This window comes from Castor canadensis, chromosome 6 (assembly GCF_047511655.1).
Source record: "Castor canadensis chromosome 6, mCasCan1.hap1v2, whole genome shotgun sequence".
Taxonomy (NCBI): domain Eukaryota; kingdom Metazoa; phylum Chordata; class Mammalia; order Rodentia; family Castoridae; genus Castor; species Castor canadensis.
This window is the reverse complement of record NC_133391.1, coordinates 132,738,753-132,757,779: the sequence shown is the minus strand read 5'-3', so window position 1 is coordinate 132,757,779 and position 19,027 is coordinate 132,738,753. Positions and strand designations below refer to the sequence as shown.

General features: G+C 33.6%; 1 protein-coding gene across 3 annotated transcripts in view; it reads left to right on the top strand.

Annotated features, from left to right (window-relative positions):
• The window catches only part of Mtrex (Mtr4 exosome RNA helicase), a 111,969-nt gene that overhangs the window by 31,790 nt on the left and 61,152 nt on the right, over positions 1-19,027 (top strand). For all 3 annotated transcript variants that reach the window (XM_074077490.1, XM_074077488.1, XM_074077489.1), the window contains 9 exons: positions 1,102-1,164; positions 2,190-2,302; positions 11,105-11,279; positions 12,360-12,450; positions 13,487-13,611; positions 14,500-14,598; positions 15,546-15,648; positions 16,847-16,978; positions 18,941-19,020. In XM_074077490.1, the coding sequence (XP_073933591.1) occupies positions 1,102-1,164; positions 2,190-2,302; positions 11,105-11,279; positions 12,360-12,450; positions 13,487-13,611; positions 14,500-14,598; positions 15,546-15,648; positions 16,847-16,978; positions 18,941-19,020 (981 nt within the window). The remainder of the gene's footprint in view (positions 1-1,101; positions 1,165-2,189; positions 2,303-11,104; positions 11,280-12,359; positions 12,451-13,486; positions 13,612-14,499; positions 14,599-15,545; positions 15,649-16,846; positions 16,979-18,940; positions 19,021-19,027) is intronic.

The following is a 19,027-nucleotide window of genomic DNA, read 5'->3' as shown; positions in this document are numbered from 1 at the left end:
TGGAGGAGGTATATGAAATAGTCTCCTTTCTCAATAAGTAGGCCTCTCACTGTTAAACTATCTGGGAATCAGAATTATTAAATTTCTTAGAATTGTAATAAAGTGGAATATAGAGTCTTAAAGAAAAGATTGATGAAAAAGATTCTGAACCTCCAGATGTGTTCATGTACTCTTAAAAGTTGACATTTCAAAACTGTGCTGGTTAAAATATGAAAGCCTAACCTCTGGTTCCCCTTTATAAATTCCATTTGGAAGATCACATTTCTTTTGATACATTCTTCATACTTAGTATTAGTATTATTATTATTATTATTATTATTTGAGACAGGGCCTTGTATGTAGCCCAGGTGAGCCTTGATGATCCTCCTCATCAGCTGTGCCACCACACCTGCTTCTGTTTAATCTACATTTTGGGGGCAGGAGGTACTAGGGTTTGTGCTCAGGGCCTAGAGCTTGCTAGCTCTACCACTTGAACTTCACCCTAGCCCCCTCCCCACTCTTTTTGCTTTGGTAGTTTTCAGATAGGGTCTCCTGTTTTTGCCCAGGGCTGGCCTTGGACCTCAGTCCTCCTGTCTATCCCTGTGGCATAGCTGGGATGACAGGCATGCTTGGGATCTTGCTAACTTTTTGCCTTGGCTGGTCTTGAACTTTACCCTCCTTTACTCTGCCTCCCAATGAGCTGTTTTATAGCTGTGGGCTACTACCACACATGGCCTCTGTTTTCTTAACTACAGTCAATTTCTAGTCATTTATTTCTTAAACTACCCATATCTTCTGATTTCCAAATTTAGATATGGAAAATAAAAAGATAACTGAGATAGGTTCTAATCTTTAAACAGTTCCCCCCCACCCTGCTTTGGGGAGATAGCCACCAGTTTCCAATTACATTACCATTAGATTTACACTGATAGAGCTCTTTTGAATGTTAGAACTTTAATTTTTTGTCTATTCTTAAAGGCAGTTACTGTAACAGTGTCTTAAGACTGTCAGAAACATTCTAGTTTATCACTTCTAATTTTTTTTGAACCATCATTGGTTTTTGGAGTGCTGAATGCCAGATAGTAAGTTCATAACATTTTTTTTCTTTATCTTTGACATCAGGTTGCGCTTCCTGCAGATGAGGATTATTTACCACTTAAACCTCGAGTTGGAAAAGCAGCAAAGGTCTGTACTTTGGATGATAAAGTTTGTAAAGTTTTGTGAGATTCTTTTTTTACTTAGACATCTTTAAAAAATTCAAATAAGATTTTTATACTTCTCCTTGTGTATATGCCATGAAGAAGCCAGTTATAAAATATAGTCAGAACTGAAACAGTGAACAACCATGCTAGGAACCAAGCATCATGTGTTGAGATTTTAAACTATTTAAAATGGTGATTCTCAAATTCTTAAAGAATCTAATGAAAGCTATCAACCTTTCTCTAGAAAAAAAAGTTTGTATACAGTTTTGCCTGTAAGTTGAGCTTCTAATGAAACTCAAATTATGCCTTTTATTTTTATTGTTGTTGGTTTTGTGAGCCAAGGTCTTGCTGTATAGCCCAGACTGGCCTTGAATTCATGATCCTCCTGCCTCTTGTTCCCCAGTGCTGGGATTACTTGTATAACCAAGCCTGGCTTCAAACTCTTTATTATATGGGTTTTGAAGTCCTAATAGACCTTTAAAGTTAGAAGATGTTAGAGGTTAATTTTTCCAAGTAATTTTCTTTAAATAAAAAAGGCAGTATAGAGAAGTAAGCATGAGCCCTTAAAGTCTAATTTGTATATACTTATTATTCTGTTACTGTTTAGTAATGTTAGGGATTTCATTTTTCAGAACCTCAGAGTTCTCATAATAATACATACCTATTTTGGGGGTTGTGAAGATTAATAATAATATATGGAAAATGTGTGCCCCGGTGCCTACTGCAAAATGTTTTTGATTGAATAGTAATGATTACTTTATTATTATTTATTAATTTAATAATGTGTATAAGTGCAGTGTAATAATTGAAAAGTTATTACAGAATTAACTTCCTTGCCCTCTGGAAAAGCTTTTTTAGTCTTCCTAATTTGGGACTAAATTATTTGCTACATAGAATCATAAGGGAATTCTTTCAGCATGCTCTTGGAAAAGTAGCTTTTCTTTTGGTTTTAATTGTTCTCTGAGACAGCTAAGTATTTTCATTTGTATTAATACTTTGTTTTTGTAGGAATACCCATTCATTCTTGATGCTTTCCAAAGAGAAGCCATTCAGTGTGTTGATAATAATCAGTCTGTCTTAGTATCTGCACATACATCAGCAGGAAAAACTGTTTGTGCTGAGTGAGTAACTTTTTTAAGAAATGAAATCTTAAAAATCCCTTTTGTTTTTTCTTTTACTCTTTAAAGTTTCATTTGTTTTCTGTTTGATTTCTGCAAATAAGCATGGTTTTACTTGTACCTTTATATTTGAGATACTTTTAGGATTTTTGTTTTGTTTTGCTTTTTTCTTGCCTTAATTGATGTAGTATCTTCAGTATAATGTTTCAATAGAAGTAATGAGAGGATGGCATCTTTGCCTTGTTCCTCATATTCAGAGAAATAGTCTCTGAGTTTCATCACTAAGCATGATGTTGTCTGTGGGATTTTTATAGATGCCTTTTGTAAGTTTGGGGAAGATTCCTTCTATTTCTAGGTTGCAGCCATTTTCTGATAGAAGTCCCAATTTTCTCTTCTCTGTGTGTATGTATATGCATAGGAAATATTTAGATGATGTATTTTATCAAATGCTTTTTTTGCATGTATTAAAATGATGAGTTTTTCTTTTTTTCTATTTATATGATAAAATATGTTGATTGGTTTTCAAATAATCATCTTGAGATGTACTCCATTTGGTAATGATGTATAACTATTAGTATATTGTTGGATTTACTTAGTTAAAATTTTGTAAAGAATTTTCACATCTATGTTCCTGAGAGGTACTGATTTTTAGTTTTATTAGAATGTCTTTTTCTAGTTTTGGTATCAGGGTGATGTTTGCTTCTCTGTTTTTTCCCCCCAGTTAATCTGGCTAGAGGCTCTTAATTATATTGATCTTCTAAAAAAAAAAAAAAGTCCAGCTTTTGGTTCCATTGATTTCTTCCCTTACCCTGCTCCTCCTCCCTGGTCTGTTTTCCATTTCATTGATGTTCACTCTGATCTTACTTCCTTATATTCACTTGAGTTTCAGTTACTCTTTTACTTGTTTTCTGAGGAGGAAAGGTGAGGTAATTGATTTGAGACCTTTCTTTTTCTAACATGCATTTATTTAATGATTAAATATGTTCTATTTGATATATTCATGAAATGTTTGATGGTTTTTAAATAATATATGTCTTAATAAGCTATGTTTGATCCAGGTTTCTGTATGGCTTCATTCTCCTTTTACATGAAGAAGTTCCTTAAACATAAGGAATACAAGTCTCTTAATGAGAAATTCGTTTAACTTTCTTAAAATTTTTTTTGTTTTCATATATTAATTGTTTGAAGGAATTTCATTGTGATTTTCCATACATTGTACTTTGATCAAATTTACCCCTCTATTCTCTTTCTTCTTCTGTCCCTGTTCTAAGTTTTATATGTTAAAAAAGTCATTTTTGAAAAATATTTTCCCTTTGTAAATTCTGAATTTTCAAGAATGCCTTTTGATTTGTACAGTTTTTGGCAAGAACTTCACTATGATTTGTACCTTTGTTTTTCTGTACATAGTATCCTTTTTCCTTTGGCTCTTTTTAAGATTTTATCCTCATTACTGGTTTTAACCAGTTTGTTTATGATACATTTTAGTTTTTTAAATGTTTCCTTGTGCTTCAGGGGTGTTTTTTCTTTTTTTCTTTTTTTTTTTTTTCCTAGTGCTACCATGGTTGTCCTTTGACAACTCTGTTGTCTAATTGTATCTATATTAGGCTAGCAACTCACTGGTGCTGTGTTCATCTTTTCCTTTGAGTTCTATTTCTGGGTTATTTCTAATGCTCTGTCTCCAGATTCATTAACCTTTTCCTTTAAATTGTTGAATTTGCCATTAATCTCATTGAATTCATTTTTCACCTTAGACCTTGTAGACTTCTTTCTTAGACACTCAGTTTGTATTTTTAGTGCTGATCATAATCCTGTCAGATACACTTTTATTGTCTGAGTATTCTAAATTTTTAATAGTATCTTTCTAAAATATAAGGGCCATAAGTCTGGAGTCTTATTTCTCAAAGTATTGTCCTTGAACCAGATCTGTTGATCTCACTTGGGAACTAACTAGGGAGATTCCTTGGCCTCACCTGATAAAACAGTGAGTCAGAATCTTCATTTTAACCTGGTCATCAAATGATGCATATGTCCATTAAAGTTTGAGAGGAACTGGGCCATTCTGAAAGTGTGTTGTGCTCTTTAACATGGATTGTAGTTTGAAGTCTGTTGCAGATTAACTTTTGGGGGTCAACTTTTAACAATTTATAATATTTTATTTCTGCGTTACCTTTCCTGTTGAACAGCTGAATCAAATACTTTTAACAGGTGGCACTTAAAAAGTAAAGAAGGCTGTAGAGAAAAGTGCATAAAAGTGATACCAATCACTGTCCATCGTTCCCTTTTCTATCACCATAGCATGGTAATAGAAATATTTCACGAAACCTGGAATATTGGTTTTGTTTCTTTGGTTTTCTTTTTGATGGGACTGGGGTTTGAACTCAGGGCTTCATGCTTGCAAAGCAGGCATGACTACCACTCTAGCCATGCCTCCAGTCCATATTACTCTGGTTATTTTGGTGATGGGGTCTTGCAAACTATTTGCCCGGGCTGGTCTCAAAACTGTAATCCTCTCGATCTGAATCTCCCAAGTAGCTAGATTTATAGGTACGAACCACCAGTGCCTGGCTTATTTTTTTTCTTTTTGGATAGCTGGGGCTTATCTGTTAGATTCTTCTAGATTTTGACTTCTCTATGTTAAGTCCCAGTTTTCTCAGGGCAAGTTAGAGAAGTAAAATTTGGATTTTGGGTAATGTTATATTAATGGTATCAGTCAGTTACAGAATAGACTTTTATCTATTTCCCAACGTTAAGCACATTATAGTCCTACCCAGTTCTGTCCAGTGAAATGGGAGTAATTTCTTACTGTACCATCCTTCTCAGAAGATGGCTGAAGATAGAAGCTAAGTTTCCTTTTAATGCAGAGGTATAGAAGAACAGTTTAACTATTCTTACTTCAAATATTTTATATCACTTAGAGAAACATTTAAAAACAGTGTATTTGTACATTATGCAGCTAAAGAAAACATAGTCATTTGAATTCTGGTCATGAGTGTAGTCTTGCTTTCATCCTATAAGAGGAGAGACATTTTCAGTAGAGAAATTTTTTTGCATATATGCTGAAACCTCTTAAATTTTGGACTAGGAAATTTTAAAGAAATTCACCAAAGTGATAAACATGAAAATCTGGTGGAGGCTGGTGGTAGAAATCAGTTTGGCAGTTCTTCAAAACATTAAACATAGAAATATGATCCAGCAATTCCACTCCTGTATATTTACCTAGAGAAGTAAAAACAGATAACTAAAATACTTACACATGAATGGTCATCACAGTACTGTTCAAAAGGTAGAAGCCATCTAAACTCGTCAATGTATAAATGAATAATAAAATATATGTCCCTACAGTGGTGCATTACTCAGCTGTAAAAAGGAATGAAGTACTAAAACATGCTGCAGTATGGATGATCCTTGAAAGCATAATGCTTAGTATAAGAAGTTAGACACCAGAGGTCAATTGTATGATTCCATTTATGTGAAATACCTAGAATTGGTAAATGTATACAGATAGAAAAAGCAGATTAGTCGATGCTAGGGACAGGGGAATATAGAATAACTGAATAATGAGTGCAGGGACTTTTGGGGGATGATGCAAACGTTAGAATTACAAGTGGTAATTGTACAACATTATGAATGTATTAAATACAAATTAACTGTATACCTTAAATGGATAATTTCATAATAGTGAAGTTCACCTGAATAAAAAAAAGAATCTGCTAAAGGACATGCCAGATTTTATAATTTCAGGAAGTGGTTTGTGAATCTCAGATAAAGATTTCCCTCTAGAATTCAAAGGGCTTCAGGTAAACTACTTTAGCTAATAACCGTAGCAAGGTGTAACATTTTATTTACAAACCTGGTACTAGGATTAACAGATTGGTACCAGATTGTTTACCTGTGTAACTGAATAGTTTTTCTGGCACTATAAGGGTCTTTATTATACATGAAATTTTTAAAATTATAATTTTTGTGCCATTGAGGTTGCCCATTTTAAGTATATAGTTCAATGGTTTTAATAAGTTAGTGTAATTGTACAACCCTCATTAGTTTTAAAAAGATTTCATCCATCCAAGTCTTGTCTGTTTTTTGCATTCAAACCCACTTCTACCTCTGCTGTAGATAAGCATGATCATTATTTGTGGCATATTTCATAATACTGATGTAAACTTTTATGTATAAGTCTGTGAGTCTATATTTTCAGTTTTCTTGGGTCATTTGGGAATGAGATTGCTGGATTTTATGGCAAATACATATTTAATTCTTTAGGAAACTGCCAAACTCTTCTACCATTTTATATTACTAATAATGTATGAACTTGCCAGTTTCTCTACTTTCATTGCCAGCTGTTAGCATTGCCCTTTTTTAAATACTCATTTTAATATGTAGTGACTTAATTTAAAGTTCCCTGATGATTAATGACGATATCAAGCATTGTTTCACATGCTTTTGCATATGTACATCTTCAGTGAATTATCTGTGTTTTTTATTTGTCACTTTCTTGATGTTTTAAATTGAATTGTTACATTGTAAGGACTGTTTATTACTATATGGTTTTGTGGGGTTTTTTTGGTTTTTTGTTTTTTTTTCTTTTATTATTCACATGTACATACAAGGCTTGAGTCATTTCTCCCCCCTGCCCCCACCCCCTCCCTTACCACCCATTCTGCCCCCTCCCTCTCCCCCCCACCCCCTCAATACCCAGCAGAAACTATTTTGCCCTTATTTCTAATTTTGTTGTAGAGAGAGTATAAGCAATAATAGGAAGGAACAAGGGTTTTTGCTGGTTGAGATAAGGATAGCTATACAGGGCATTGACTCACATTGATTTCCTGTGCGTGTGTGTTACCTTCTAGATTAATTCTTTTTGATCTAACCTTTTCTCTAGTTCCTGGTCCCCTTTTCCTATTGGCCTCAGTTGCTTTTAAGGTATCTGCTTTAGTTTCTCTGCATTAAGGGCAACAAATGCTAGCTAATTTTTTAGGTGTCTTACCTATCCTCACCCCTCCCTTGTGTGCTCTCGCTTTTATCATGTGCTCATAGTCCAATCCCATTGTTGTGTGTGCCCTTGATCTAATGTCCACATATGAGGGAGAACATACGATTTTTGGTCTTTTGGGCCAGGCTAACCTCACTCAGAATGATGTTCTCCAATTCCATCCATTTACCAGCGAATGATAACATTTCGTTCTTCTTCATGGCTGCATAAAATTCCATTGTGTATAGATACCACATTTTCTTAATCCATTCGTCAGTGTTGGGGCATCTTGGCTGTTTCCATAACTTGGCTATTGTGAATAGTGCAGCAATAAACATGGGTGTGCAGGTGCCTCTGGAGTAACCTGTGTCACAGTCTTTTGGGTATATCCCCAAGAGTGGTATTGCTGGATCAAATGGTAGATCAATGTCTAGCTTTTTAAGTAGCCTCCAAATTTTTTTCCAGAGTGGTTGTACTAGTTTACATTCTGTGGGGGTTTTTTTTGATGTTAGTGGGGTTCGAATTCAGAGCCTCGAGCTTGCTAGGCATACGCCCTATCATTTGAGTCATTCTGCCAGCCAAGTATTTAAGTTTTATCAGAGAGGGTTTTTTTTTTTTTTGTATTGTTTTGTTTACTTTTTAATCAAAGACATGGTTTACAATTTTTTTTTTTTTTTACATTTTGTGACTGGTCTTTTTTTATTTTCTTGACAGTACCTTTTGTAGAGCAAAGAGTTTTAACATTTGATGTTCAGTACTCAGATTTTTTCTTTTATGAATTAAACATTCTGTTGTGAATTCATTCTTTCTTATTTTGGGTTGCTAATATCTTGTATAGTATTTTATCAGGAATCCTTGGGACCAGAAATGTTTCAGATTATGGATTTTTAAAAATTTTTGGAATATTTGCTTATACATATTGAGATATTTTAAGGATTGGCCCCAAGTCTGAGTACTAAAGCTCATTTATTTCATATACAATTTACCAGCAGAGCCTAGAGGTAATTTTTACTGTGCCTGCATTTTGATTGTAACTCATCACATGAGGTCAAATTTGGAATTTCCAACTTGTAATCTCAAGTTAGTGCTCAAAAAGTTTCAAGTTTTGGATTTTCAGATTAAGGCTATTCAACCTACATATTGAAATATCGTTGATTTTTGTGTATTCATATTTTTTCCTGCAGTCTTTTTTGGTGGTACTGGGGTATGAACTCAGGGTCTTATGCTTACTTGGCAGGCCCTCTATCACTTGAGCTATACCCCCACCACTTTTTTTTTTGCTTTAGTTGTTTTTTGGATAGGGTCTCATGTTTTTACCCAGGGCTGACCTGGGACCACATAAGATTTTTTACATTGATGATCATATCAATCTGTGAATAAAAGCTGTTTTAATTCTTCCTTTCTAACACACGTGTCTTCAGTTTCTTTTACATAATACACTGCCAGTATCTAGAATAATGTTTTGTAGTAATAAGAATGGACATCCTTGCCTTATTTCTGTCCAGAGGGAAAACATTTTAGTATTTTACAAAGTAGGGTAGTAGATGTGTTGTTTTTTTTAATTTTCTGATGTTAAACCAATCTTGTATTCCTGGAATAAACTTGATTGCTTTATGGCAGGTGATTGTATGTATTTGTTACCTCTTTCAGATTGCTAATATGTGGTTCAGGTCTTTTTTATCTTTTTTTGATGGGACTGGGGTTTGAACTCAGGACTTCATCCTTTCAAAGGAAGCTCCCTACCATTTGAACCATACCTCCAGTTCCCTTTTTATGTCCTCATGTAGTTGGTACTTTTCTTATAAGATCTTTACCTGCTTTGTTATCAGGGTGATACTAATTTTATAAAATAAGCTAGGAGGTGTTTTCTGTTTTCTGAAATAATTTGTATAGGTTTGGTAGTTTTTAAATGTGTGATAGAATGCACTAATGATGCCATCTGAGCTTAGGCTTTTCATTGTGGAAAAAATTTTAATTCCTAATTCAATTTTGGTAATCTGTATCTACCTAAAAAAATTGAGGATGGATTTTAGGTTAATTGATCTTAGGTAATTCATCATCCATAATGTAAGCATTTAAAGCTCTAACTTTCTCTCTTAATACTGCTTAAGATGCATCATATATATGTATAGTTTTGTTTGTTTGGTTGGGTTTTTTTTGGTGGTGCTGGGGCTTTAACTCAGGGACTCACACTTTTTAGGCAGGCGCTCAGCCACTTGAGCCATTCCGCCATCCTTCTCATAATTTTTGTTAATACTGTGTTTCATTTTCATTCATTTCATTTTTTAGTTTCTCTTCTGGTTTCCTCTTAGGCTGTTTATTTTTCAAATAATTGGTGATTTTTCCATATACTTTTTTTTTTCCTTCTAATTTAATTTGAGGAAATCCCCAGCAGTTTAATTTAGTGATTCATATGGCTGGATTTACATTTGTTTTTTGTTGTGGTGGTTATATTAGTATATGTCTTGTGTCTCTTTTATCTTTTACTGCTTTCTTTTGTGTTTAACCTTTTTCTTTCATTGTACCCTTTCAATTCCCTTTAATTGATAGCTTTATTTACGTGAGTTATCGTTTGTAGTATTTAGTCTAGGGCTTATACTATGCATGTTTATATCACGATCAAAATTTCTGTAAAATACTGGATTGAAACCTTGTATTTTCCTCCCAATTTTTATTCCATTTAATAATGTCATACATATTTCAACTATATATGCTATACACCCAGTAATACAGGGTTATATTATTGCTTTATGTTTTAAAAAAATTAACTGAGTAAAAGTCTCATATACCCATAAATATACATGTATATATGCATTCATAGTCTGAATTCTTTAATTCCGTGGTCTTGTTTCCTTTCAACATGATGGATTATTTTTAGGAATATTTCTTGTAGGTAGTATATTTCTTTGATAACAATGAATTTTCTCAGCTTTAATTTGGAAATTTCTTTGTTTTTGTTTTGAAAAGATAGGGTCAATGGATACAGAATGCTTGGTTGGTAGGCTTTTTTTCTTTCAATTCTGTCTGCTTCATTGTTTCTCATGAGTAATAAGCCTTCATTATGGTGTTCTCTTCTGTGTGTTGAGTTGTTTTTCTGTTGATGCTTTTCAAAGATTTTGTCTTGGTAAATTCAGTAGTTTAATTATAATGGTTCTAAGTGTGGTTTTCTTGTTTGGGTTTGCTGAGGTTTCTGTATCTGTTTAATATTTTTAAGGAAAATATTTAAAATTTTTAAAAATTCATTTATTCATATGTGCATACATTGTTTGGGCCACTTCTCCCCCCTGCCTTAATGTTAGTTTTTAAAAGTACTTTTTTAGTGCCTCGTTCCAATTTTAGATAGTCCCACGGATCTCTCACAATGTTTCTTTCCTTAGATTTGATGTTTTCTGTTGATTTATCTTCAGGTCATTGACCCATTTACTTTTAGTTCTTAGCACACTGCTTCCTACTTGTTAGTGGTCTGTATATGTATAAACTACCAGGCAGAGGCCCTGGACTTTCAGTAGAACCACAGGTTTTTCTTGCAAGAAATAGGGTAACCACTAGTAATTTATTGGTATTAATAACAAAATTGTATTAACTCCATGTGACCAGAGTTAAAATTAAAATGTTCTTGATCATTTAGGCAACTATTTCCTAGATAAATAATGATAATTATTAGCATAATAGTTTTTCTGTAGTAAATAGGTTAACGTATGAATGTTCTACAAAGTTAACATTTAAGATAAATAATTAGCAGAAATTTGGACATAATTTAAATTTTAATAGATTTCTAAAACGCATATCATTTAAAGCAGTTTTATAATTATTGTCACTTGTTTTCACATTTTTAGGTATGCCATTGCATTGGCCTTAAGGGAAAAACAGCGTGTAATATTTACCAGCCCAATTAAGGCTCTGAGTAACCAGAAATACCGTGAAATGTATGAAGAATTTCAAGATGTTGGTCTGATGACTGGAGATGTTACTATTAATCCTACAGCATCTTGTCTTGTTATGACTACAGAGGTAATTTATATAATGCCACATCTAACCATCTAACTTCTCCCCCCCCCTTTTTTTTTTTTTTTTTTGTCTGCACAAAGGCTTGAACTCAGGGCCTCATGCTTCCTAGGCAGGCTCTCTACTACTTGAGCCACTCCGCCAGCCCTAAGTTTTCCTTTTTAATTTAATTAATGTTTAATTAATGTATCTATTCAATTAAAACTTTTATTGCTTGCTGTTTTTAAATAAAATTTAATACTTAATTTTGTGAGATTTGTTTGAAATGAATGCAGTTTATCTAAAATGTCTTAGTAACAGATATATTTCTAAATTACTAATATTTTTTAATCATAATATACAGGTAATTTTTTCCAAGTATATTTGAAGATTTATATCTCATGCAAACATTTTGTTGTTTTTTTTGTATGCACAGTTTCAAGCATTTGATTGCATAGTTTCATATGAGTACTGACTTTATTCCATATGATTTTTTTTCCATATCTGAGTATTGATTGTATGTTTAGTAATCAACTTTCTAAAAAATGGAATATTATATTTAGCTTCTTCCCCAATTTCAGTAAGTTTTACATAGACTTATTACACCTTATGTTGTAGCCCTGATTAACTGTCTTTACTGTACTAAGTACTATTATACATCCTGTAAAAATATCCTTTCATTTTATAAAGATACAGTACAATAGGGAACTTAGATTAGCTTCTGGACTGGAGAATTAGCCAAAGATACTTACTACTCTCTTTTCATTTTGGTGCCCAATATAAGTTTAGTCTGTGCTCAAAACTTTTCCATCTGTAGATTTTCTTTTACTCCAAAAATCAAGAGAATGTTCGCTACAGAAGTATTCCTATTGTGAGGAGGTGAAGTAGAAAAAAATGGGTAAACAATGCAGGATCCTGTGTCTTGCACAAATGATAGTTTAAATTCTTCTTTCCTCCTAGGAAGTATGGGTCTTAGGAGTGTGCTGTGCGTAGAAGGAAGTGGTTTCCTTGCTGGAAGAATACTAGTTTTTATCTACTTGTTGGATGTAATAATGTTATGGTTATGTCAAAATTGTGCTTAGTCTTTTTTTTTTTTTTTCCCTTTAGATTTTGAGAAGTATGCTGTATAGAGGTTCTGAAGTTATGCGAGAAGTTGCTTGGGTCATATTTGATGAAATTCATTACATGAGAGATTCAGGTATGTTCTTCAGTGTTGAAAATGGCATTAGGAATTTTGAAGAAGTTGTTGAATTATGCTATCAATTTTCATGTGCTTAGAATTCTAGTAAGCTATGTCTTTAGTAAGTTGTGGACAACATGGTTAAATAGATTCCAGTACAACTTCATTAAAGTATTGCTCTTTAGTAGTAATTTTTTTTTGGTTGAAAATGCAAAATAAAGCAAATGTAATTAAAAATTAGCTTGATTTTAATAGAAAGCTCTTTATTACAACTAATGCTAAATAATTTCTAAAACTTCTTACAAAGTTAACATTCTCAACTTTCATTAGGTTTAGTTTGTAAAATGCATGTTGTAAATAAAGTGGGCATTATGAAATAAAATAAAAATAAAAAGCATAAATAGACATTACTCAGGCTGTGACACTACTGTAATGGAGAAGCAAAATGGAATTTTGGGGTGCTAGGAGAGCTGACATTAACAATCACATTTAAAAGAGTATTTAATATATACACATTTAAAGTAAGATTTAGTTTTTATTAGTGCTCCACTAGCCTATTTTCATAAAAACTGACTTAAAGTTCTCTTGTTCATAAAATCTTTCATCTACCTCAGAGGATCATGGGTGAAATTTGGATGAAAGATGCCATATGAACTAGAAATAGTGTATATTCCAAATTTGTTCTGTAACTTTCTATAAGCCATTAACCTCTGCTTTTCCAAGTAAGGTAGAAATACTATTCCCCTTCCCTGTCATTGGGGTTCTTGTTTCTGGTTGAAAGGATACAGTCTGGAACTGCTGTTTGCAGGCTGTTTCAGACTACATTATGCTTGTGGTGGTTTAGTGTACTAACTTTCTACTCCATACGCTCATGATGAGAACTAAAGTAGTTTCTGGCGAGGGTCTGTGTCTAAAAATATGCTTGTGTGCAGTGGTCTGCGTTTTTAACAACATAGCTTTTTTTAAATTTAATTTTAATTACTTAGCTCATCTAAAATATGATAGATACTGTCACTAGAATGACACTGAATTCCCACGTATATTTATATTTCAGAGCGTGGTGTAGTATGGGAAGAGACTATTATTTTGCTTCCTGATAATGTTCACTACGTCTTTCTTTCGGCTACTATTCCAAATGCCCGGCAGTTTGCTGAATGGATTTGTCATTTACATAAACAGGTATTTTCTTACTCTTTTGATGACTTCATTATTTAAGAATGTTACAGATTGGCTTACCATATCCTTGCTATACTTTTTTCTCTAATACCATTAAGGATAAGGAAAACATTTTACTATGAAATTACTTCTTAGATGAAGCAGCTTATCACAGTCAACTATCTTGAAATTTCAGACCCGTAGCTCAAATCCAGCATAATGAGGCAATAGGCCTTGGAAACTCCAATTTTAAAACTTTCCAAGTTAATCCTGATGATCTGCGAAGTTTAGAAATTACTGCATTTACTCTGGCAGTGAGCCATGAATACACAATAATGTCCTCTATGGCCTTGGTATCAGGAAAAGCTAATCATGTCTTGAGCATTTTGTTTGATACATCTGGTGTAGCCCTATCATACTTTTTGGTGACTGTGTTTCCATTTTGCTTTTCTAGTACAGCTTTAGCATCTGTGCAAGACTTTGTAACAAACATTTGTTTATATGTACTGAACTTATTCTTAGTTTTGGTTTTCAACCCTTGTTTTACACCAATATCCTGGTGGAAATTATTTTTCTGTTTATGAGCTTTCAATAGTGTGTTTGTGGCATTCCCCTTCCCTTATGTTGCATCTGTAGGATAGACATTCAGTGGGTCTGCTGGAGAAGCGAGGTCAACTTATTGCTTTAGCAAGGTTTTGAGCAGCCTTTGTGGGATAGAAAAGTTCATTTTTACCTCGGATCCTTTTTGAATGTTTAAATCATAATTTTATCTCCCCAACATTTTTGGGGGGGTATGTCGAATATTAGTTCTCTTTTTAATAAATAAAATTTTATATTTGTTTAATTGTATTTGTTGTAATAATGTTTAATTATATTTATTTTATTTTATGTTTTAATTATTTCTTTTTACAGCCTTGTCATGTAATTTACACAGATTATCGGCCTACTCCATTGCAACACTACATTTTTCCAGCAGGGGGAGATGGCCTTCACCTTGTGGTTGATGAAAATGTAAGGACTCAATCTTACATCAGTAATGCCATACTTTATTATTTATATCTTGGTTTCCTTTAATTTTGTACTGGAAAAAAAGGCAGAGATCCGCCCCTTTCATTACTAGGGACGTAGTGCAGGTTCTGTACAATGAGGTGTGTTCCAAGAAAGCACTGATATTGGCATGGGCTGGCTAATAGGTTGGGGGAAAAGAATGTGTGGAGTGTGTGTGTGTGTGTGTGTGTGTGTGTGTGTGTCCCTTTTTTTTTTTTTTTTTTTAATTCCAGACTTCTGGGTTCTTTAGAAAAGGACAGAGAATTCAGACTTTACTTTTCTTAGCCGTACTTGGGCTAGAACTCAGGGCCTCACACTTGCTAAGCACATACTGTACCACTTGAGCTACTCTGCCAGCCCAAGAGATCAGCCTTTTTTTTGTCTCAGGTAGTTTCACAACCAAAATTGAGTTTTGAAAATATATTTTTATTTCACAAATTATATTTGATACTGGGTATGGTGATATCCAACTGTTTTCTCATTTATTTGAGAATCTGAGCCAGAAGGATCGCTTGATCTCCTGAGTTTGAAATCTGTCTAGGTAACATAGTATGATCCTGGGTTAAAAAAAAAAATAGATAAAATGATATTTGAGATTCGTTTTTCCTATGCATGAATTTACTTGTATTTCTTACTCAATATTCTTACTCAATATTTAAAAATGCATAAAAAATCAGAATAAAGTGTCTGGTAGATACCTTATGCTTTGCTTTTCCCAGTTTTAGCCGTCCTTTATCACATTTTGATACCTCTCACCAGAGATCATTTTTTAATTATTTTGGTGTCATTTGTTGGAATTATTTTATTAAATTATTTTCATTATTCAAGGAAGCTGTTCAAGTATGAAAAATTTTTGAGTTTTGTTTTATGGTTAAATATTTGTGAAGTTACATAGAAAAAAATTATTCCAGGGTGACTTCAGAGAAGATAACTTTAATACTGCAATGCAAGTGCTTCGAGATGCAGGTGATTTAGCAAAAGGAGACCAGAAGGGGCGGAAGGGAGGAACAAAAGGTAATTTGGAACTTTTAATATATTCACAGAATTATGCAACCATTAGCACAGCCAACTTTTTATAGTTCACATACCATGAAATTCACTGTTTTTAAATCTATACCTTGATTGTTTTTAGTATATTTGTAGACATGTGCAATCAACACCAGTACTTAATTCTAAAACATTTTCAACAGCTCCCCTAAAAAAACCCATAGCCTGTCTTTTTTCCTCCTCACTTCACAGACTTCAGGCAATCACTAATCTACTTTCTTTCTCTATGGATTTGCTTTTTCTGGATATTTCATATAAATAGAATTATGTGTGGTCTTCTGTGACTGGGTTTTTTCACTTTTTGTTCTTATATTTTATCCCTGTTACACTGCATATCAGTACTTCAGTACTTTTCATGGTGAAATAACATTCCATTGTAAGGATAGACCACCATATCTCCATTCACCAGTGAATGGTCATTTGGGATTACAATTCTTGACTGTTACAAGTAATGCTGCTACAAACATTCATGTATGTACAAATTTTTTGTGGGAATATGTGTTTTCTTTTTATCCTGGGTAAGTACCTAGGAGTAGAATTGCGGAGTTATGGAGAGTCTGTGGTTAACCTTTTAAGGCTTACTAAATTATTTTCCAAAAGTGCCTACACCATTTTATATTCCCATGAGGAATGTATGAGGGTTCCATTTTCTTCACTCTTTACCAGTGCTTATTAGGTGTCTGTTTCATGTGTAGTGATATCTCAAAGTGGTTTTCATTTACATCGCTCTAGTGGCTAGTGAGGTTGAACATCTTTTCATGTGCTTGTTGGCCATTTATATATCTTTGTAGAAATGTCTTTTCAAATTGAATTGTTTATCTTTGTTGAGTAGTAAATTTTCTTGTATTTTGAATACTAGCCTTTATCAGATAGATTACTTGTGGTGCTATTTTCTCTTGCTGTGAATTTTTTTTTCCAGTTACTGATAATGTGCATTAAGGCACAAGAGTTTTTCATTTTGATGAAATCCAATTTTACTTGTGTTTTTCACTTCTGTTGCTTTTGCTTTGGGTGTCATAGCCAAGAATGCTTTGTCTAACTTAAAATCATGAAGATTTTATCCTCTGTTTTATTTGAAGAGTTTTAAGAGTTTAGCTTTTACATTTAGGTCTATTAAATATTTTTAAGTTAACTTTTTTGTTTGGTTTATCTATTCTTTTTGCAGGACCATCAAATGTGTTCAAGATTGTTAAAATGATTATGGAAAGAAATTTTCAACCTGTAATTATTTTCAGTTTTAGTAAAAAAGATTGTGAAGCTTATGCTCTTCAAATGACAAAATTAGATTTCAACACAGGTATTACATAATTTCTATATAGTTTTAATATTACATGTAAATGAGTGTAAAGTATATTTCTTGTAATGTATCTGTGTATTTCTAAGATAGGCAACTCATCTACTGTTACAATAGTATAGGTACTCATCACCTTTGTAAAAATTTAAGAAGTGTTTGAGTTAATAATTTTTGTTCTCCTTTTCTCTCCTCTCCTGTGCCCTCCTCTCCTCTCCCCTCCCCCCCTCTTTTGTGTGTGAATGCGTGGGGGGGGCATGGGGGGGGTGTGCTTGAACCCAGGGCCTAGCACTGTACTACTGAGCTCTGTCTCCAGCCCTCTCTTCAACTGTGTTAAATCCAGAGAACTGCCAAGAAACAGTAGAATCATGCTTTTGTACTTCATTATCATAAACTCAGTTATTGTGGTTCTCTGCCTCCTTAAGGGTAGGTCTTTTGGTTAGAGTATCTTCTCTTGAAAGTATTGTGCTTTATAGAAATGAACACAACTTTAAGTTTGGCTTTTAGACCTGTCTGTAGTGTAAACATACTGAAATTCTCAAAGTAATAAAACTTCTTGCAAATATACATGCACTCTAAATGTACCTCACTTAAAGTCACACTGCTAGATTAGTAGCACAGCCTAGCTAGTAATTGTGGTATACAGGATACCAACCCACCTGTTACTCAGTTCTGTTCATTATATATGTAATCCTCTATAGTGAGAAGTAAATGAAATATCTTTTAATCATACAAAGTCAGACAGATTTCAATTGTAGCAAGGTATGGTACATGCTTGTAATTCTAGCTCTTAGGTGGTAAAGGCAGGAGGATCATGAGTTTGAGGCCAGCTTTGGCTACCTTGTCTCAAAAGACAAATGAATAAATTAGAAAATGGGTTTTATTGTTTTCTTTATCAAGGGTGTTATTTTCTTTATGTATTTTAAAGCTAATTATTTTCCCTGAGTAAATGTAAAATGGCAGATAACCTACGTAGTTTCTTAAAGGCAATAATACTTTATGTTTTTGGAGTGAATTGCTCTACTTATAATTGTTTTCTTTCTTTCTCCTTTCCCTTCCCTTTTTTCTTTCCTTTTAACTACCAGTGCTGAATATTCCTAAAGTTTCAGGGTTCTATATTTATTACTTAAAGCATTTTTTGAGTGCCTATTTTTATTTTTTTAAAACTGGGGTTGGAACTCTGGGCCTCACGTTTGCTAGGCAGACCCTCTACTGCTTGAGCCACTCCACCATCCTTTTTTGATAGAGTACAAGAAAGCACTGCAAGGACTAAAAGCATGAGGTTTGAAATTGCTACTCTTAACAGTAATAGCAAGGCTGATTATTTACACAAAGCCTCATTTTCCTCAGTAGTAAAAGGTCCTACAATTAGAATTAAACGTTGTTGTGTAGTTGTTGAGTGTAGTTATTGTTACTATTTTTACTTTTCTTTCATGGAGTAAGACTGCTAGATATTTTAAAAGGCAGTGCATTTAATTATGTGGTGATTTTTATCTACTTTTTTGACCACCATATATTTATATTTATATTTGGTGGTGATGGTACTGGCTTTGAAGTCAGGGAACTAGAGAAGTTCTCTTATCACTTGAGCCACATCCCTGACCCTTTTTGCTTTAAGTTTATTTTTCAGAACTCATGCTTTTGCCTGGGGTCAGCCTTAGACTGCTATTTTTCTACCTCTGTCTCCCAAGTAGCTGGGATTTTAGGCTTGCACCACCATACTCAGCTTGGTTTTTGAAATAGGGTATTGCTGACAACCCCCACACACTCACCCTCTTGCCAGGGTGACCAAGATCCTGGAACCTGCTATCTCTGCCTTCTTAGCAGCTGGGATTTTCATGCATGTGTCATCATGCCCGGTTTAAATACTGATTCTTTAGTTTTACTATACTCTTACTCTTTGTAATGTATGAAGTTCAATATCCCTGACTCATTTTAACATATGTGCCTTTGAATTTTTTCTCTTAGATGAAGAAAAAAAGATGGTTGAAGAAGTATTTAGTAATGCAATTGACTGCTTGTCTGATGAAGATAAAAAGCTCCCTCAGGTAAGGT